Below are 3,666 nucleotides of genomic sequence, written 5' to 3' on the forward strand. Positions count from 1 at the left end.
AGAGCCCCAAACCACTGATGCAGTGATAGCCGAGTGACACCTTCTCTGTTGCCCCTGAAAATGCAGAGACATTTGCAGGAGAAATGGAGCACCTGCACATCAGTCTTTCTGACACTTTCCTGGCCTCAGCTCCTCCCCACAACTGCCCGTCTCCCTTCCTCATGCATCACCAAGGGCTTTCCCATGGTTTCTTCAATCAGTACGTGCTAGATCACTCTAGCACAGTGGTGGCGAACCTTTGGCACGGGTGCCAGAGGTGGCACTCAGAGCCCTCTCTGTGGGCACGTGTGCCATCGCCCCAGCCAGGCCCAGACCGTCATTAAAGTGTCGAATTCTCTGCCAAATAATTTTAAGTAAATGAAAGCATTTGGGATTGCTTTCCTTACTTTGTTTGGATAATCTTAAGTTAATGTATGGATTGTTTTTTTCTAAAGTAAAACCTCAGTATTCAGGTTAAATTTGCCGTGTTGGCACTTTGCGATTAATAAGTGGGTTTTGGGTCGCAGTTTGGGCACTCGGTCTCTAAAAGGTTCGCCATCACTGCTCTAGCATCATAATTTTATAACAATCCGTCTCCGTGATCTACTCATTCCTCGGAATTCCCGGCTTCCACTAAGAAAAAGGTAAGTCTCTATCCCCGGCAAGGATCCTATCAAACCAAATCTGAGAAACGTCACAGCAAAACAAGGGAAAACCTGGAAAGCAGATGATTAGGGGACAAATGCTGTGTGGATGCTAAAAAAGCAAAGAAAAGAACGGGCTCCGGTTTGGATGCCAAACGGAAGCAAAACATCCACGTGGAAGCAATCCAGGGATTCCCTGGGGTGGGAGAACCCTCTCCGCCCTTGCTGTGGACACCGTTCTGAAATCGGCACGGCGTGTCGTGCCACGTCTGTGGTGGCCAAATGCGTGGCTGGCTTGTGCATCAGTTGACAACCGGTGTGCAAGCAAGCCTAGGCACAAGGCACACTGCATGGGCTGCTTGAGCCCGCGCTCAGGCAGACCCAACCCATCCGGGTATTGTCCAAACACGCAGCCCCCCTGCATCAAAAGGGCCCACCGGATCAACTTCTCCTGTGACTTGGGTCAGTATTTCTCAAGGGTCAGTCACTCCCCTCCCATGCCCTGCCCTGCCCTGCTCACAACAGGAGACTGTACCCCCCCTCCCACACACTACAACATTCCTCGTCTGTACGATTCCTTAAATTCTCTTGATTTGTCTCTTCTCACCGGGAAACACGGGTGCCTCTTCTCTGTCCTTTGTCGGGAGAGCATGTGTTCATCCCAAGAATCCCAGCTGTCATCCCTGACATGCCCCCCCCCAAACACACACAGAAAAAAGGGGGCACCATTCCAGCTACTGCCCATCAGGACCCCAATGTCAACGGCACTCCTCCCCCCGCAGTTAAAAACGAAGGATCACGTTGTTCATCCAACAGCAGCAGCAGCAGCTTGGGAACTTTCCACGACACCCTTGTTGTCTTCACTGTTGAGGACCGCTCCATCATCCTCCTTGCCTTAAAAAAGAGGGGGGGGGAAGGAAGAAAGGACTCTCTGTGATCAGTCAGCGATGTGCGTAGCTTGTGAGGGAGACAGGTAGGGGGTGCCCTTGAGGACGTAAACACCTCCCTGCTCACTCTGCGCTGGCGGTGCCTTCTTAAAGTTAGCCCCGGTGCTCTCTGCAAACGAGGGGTCTCGCTCTGGGTGGGGAAGAAGGCCGCAGTCCCCTGAGGACAGGGGGTCATCTGGGGCAGACGCTCTGGCCGGGTGCGTAGCCAGCCGCCGGTTCCTGCCACGCAGCTCCACAGACTGTCAGTCATCCTTCCTGGCTGGGCGTCCTTTTGCTATTCATAACGTTGCTTGCTTTCTAAACGGGGTTTGGACCCACATGCTGCCAGGTTCCACCATCTCCAAAACAATGGGGGGGGTTGTCCTCAAAGCTCTCCCCCCCCCTCCAGACTCCCCTCATTCTGTCACGGGACACAAGGGAAAAGCTCTGGCCACGCTCTACCTGCTCGGCGCCGGCATCATAGGGCTCCCTGCTCCACGGCCACGGGCTCGCCCTGCTGCTTCTTGCGCTGCCTCTCCCTCTTGGCCCGCCAGCAGACCAAGGCGGCCACCAGCAGTCCGACCCCGAAGATCAGGGTGGCCACGGAGACCACCTTGGCGATGTCCATCTGCGGCCCATTGATGGTGAAGGTGATGCACGTGGCGGCGACGCCGATGACCAAGGAGACGATGCCGAAGGGGAAGACGCAGCGGTACCAGGACTTCTCCGTGCCCCCCGTGGCCAGGGCCAGCTTGTTGAGCGTGGCCGTGGAGTCCGTGGCAGTGGCCACGGGCAGCCCCGGCTTCCCGCCTTGCAGGCAAGTCAGCGAGTTGGTCTTGCAGCCCATCATCCTGACGGCAGGCGCAGCCAAGACTGCCCCCAGCAACCCAGCGTGGAGGGGGGGATCACATCTGGGGTGGGGAGAGCCCCTCCTGCTCTCTCTCCGGCAAGCAACAGGAGGAAGGGAGCAAAGTCCTGCCTGCCCCGCTGCCCCCGCTGCCTTTTTGCCTGGCTGCCGCCTCTCTCCCTCTGCTCTGAGCTGCTTCGGCTCCAGCCAACTCTTTTGCTGCAGCGTAGAGCAGCGATTGGCAAGCAGGAGAAGTGATCTCACGCCAGGAGGCGGGAGCTGCAAGTCGGTTAACTGTTTCAGAGGCTGTGGGCAAACATCTCCCTGGGATCCCAGCGGGAGGACGGGTCTGCAGGCTCCGCGGTGGGGACAGAAACCAGTCGTAGAGCAGGCTCAGTCCCCGGGGTGCCTCTTGTAAGGACCGTGATGTTTGGAATGACGCAGTAGTAATGTGAAGGTAGTTTGCTGCGAACAGCCTGCATTGCTGGTTGGCTCCTGGCTCTTTACTACTTAATTGCACCTTCGCTTCTGAGAGCAACTTCCTCTCTGAAATACCAGTGAAGCCTCTGCACCGGGTCTGCAAGAAGTCTCTTTTGGCAGGGGGCAGAGAAAGGGGTTACACTTCATCGAGGTCTGGGGCGTGGTGCACTGGTTAGAGTGTGAGAATAGGGACTGGGAGCAGTGTTCCCTCTAAGCTAAGTTAGTGTGAGCTAGCTCACAGTTTTTTAGCCTCCAGCTCACACATTTTTGTCTCAGCTCAGGAAGGAGGGCTCCAGAGCAGACTATCCAAATCGCTCGCTCACAACTTTAGTGCCAGTAGCTCACAAAGTAGAATTTTTGTTCACGAGACTCCGCAGCTTAGAGGGAACATTGACTGGGAGACCCAGATTCGAATCCCCCCTCTGCCATACGGACGCTTGCCGGGTGGCCTGGGGCCAGTCACGCTCTCTCAGCCTGACCGAACTCACAGGGTCGCCGTGAGATCCTTACAAGGAGGGCGGGAGAACGACAGAAGCTGCTTTGGGTTCCCACTGGGGAGAAATGAAGTCTACAAAATGGCAAGTGAGTCAAATCAAACCTTGCAGGTGAAGTCGAAAGACACTTAAGGACGTGGCCAGTGTTCCCTCTAAGCTGAGTGAGTGCGAGCCAGATCACAGTTTTTTAGCCTCCACCTCAAACGTTTTTGTCTTAGCTCAGGAAGGATGGCTCCAGAGCAAACTAACTGATGCAATAGTTAAAGTGCTCACTCACAACCAGTGTTCCCTCTAAG

The 3,666-nt window shown here is 55.4% G+C and overlaps 1 protein-coding gene across 1 annotated transcript; it reads right to left on the reverse strand.

Moving 5' to 3' along the window:
- Positions 1-494: 494 nt before the first annotated feature.
- LOC107110648 (transmembrane protein 100-like) lies at positions 495-2,565 on the reverse strand. The gene has a single exon (XM_015411448.1). It carries the CDS (start codon positions 2,397-2,399, stop codon positions 2,028-2,030), a length of 372 nt encoding a protein of 123 aa, XP_015266934.1. The 5' UTR covers positions 2,400-2,565; the 3' UTR covers positions 495-2,027.
- Between the last annotated feature and the right edge of the window lie 1,101 nt (positions 2,566-3,666).

The sequence above is a fragment of the Gekko japonicus genome, unplaced genomic scaffold (assembly GCF_001447785.1).
Source record: "Gekko japonicus isolate JY-2015 unplaced genomic scaffold, Gekko_japonicus_V1.1 scaffold3958, whole genome shotgun sequence".
Classification (NCBI taxonomy): domain Eukaryota; kingdom Metazoa; phylum Chordata; class Lepidosauria; order Squamata; family Gekkonidae; genus Gekko; species Gekko japonicus.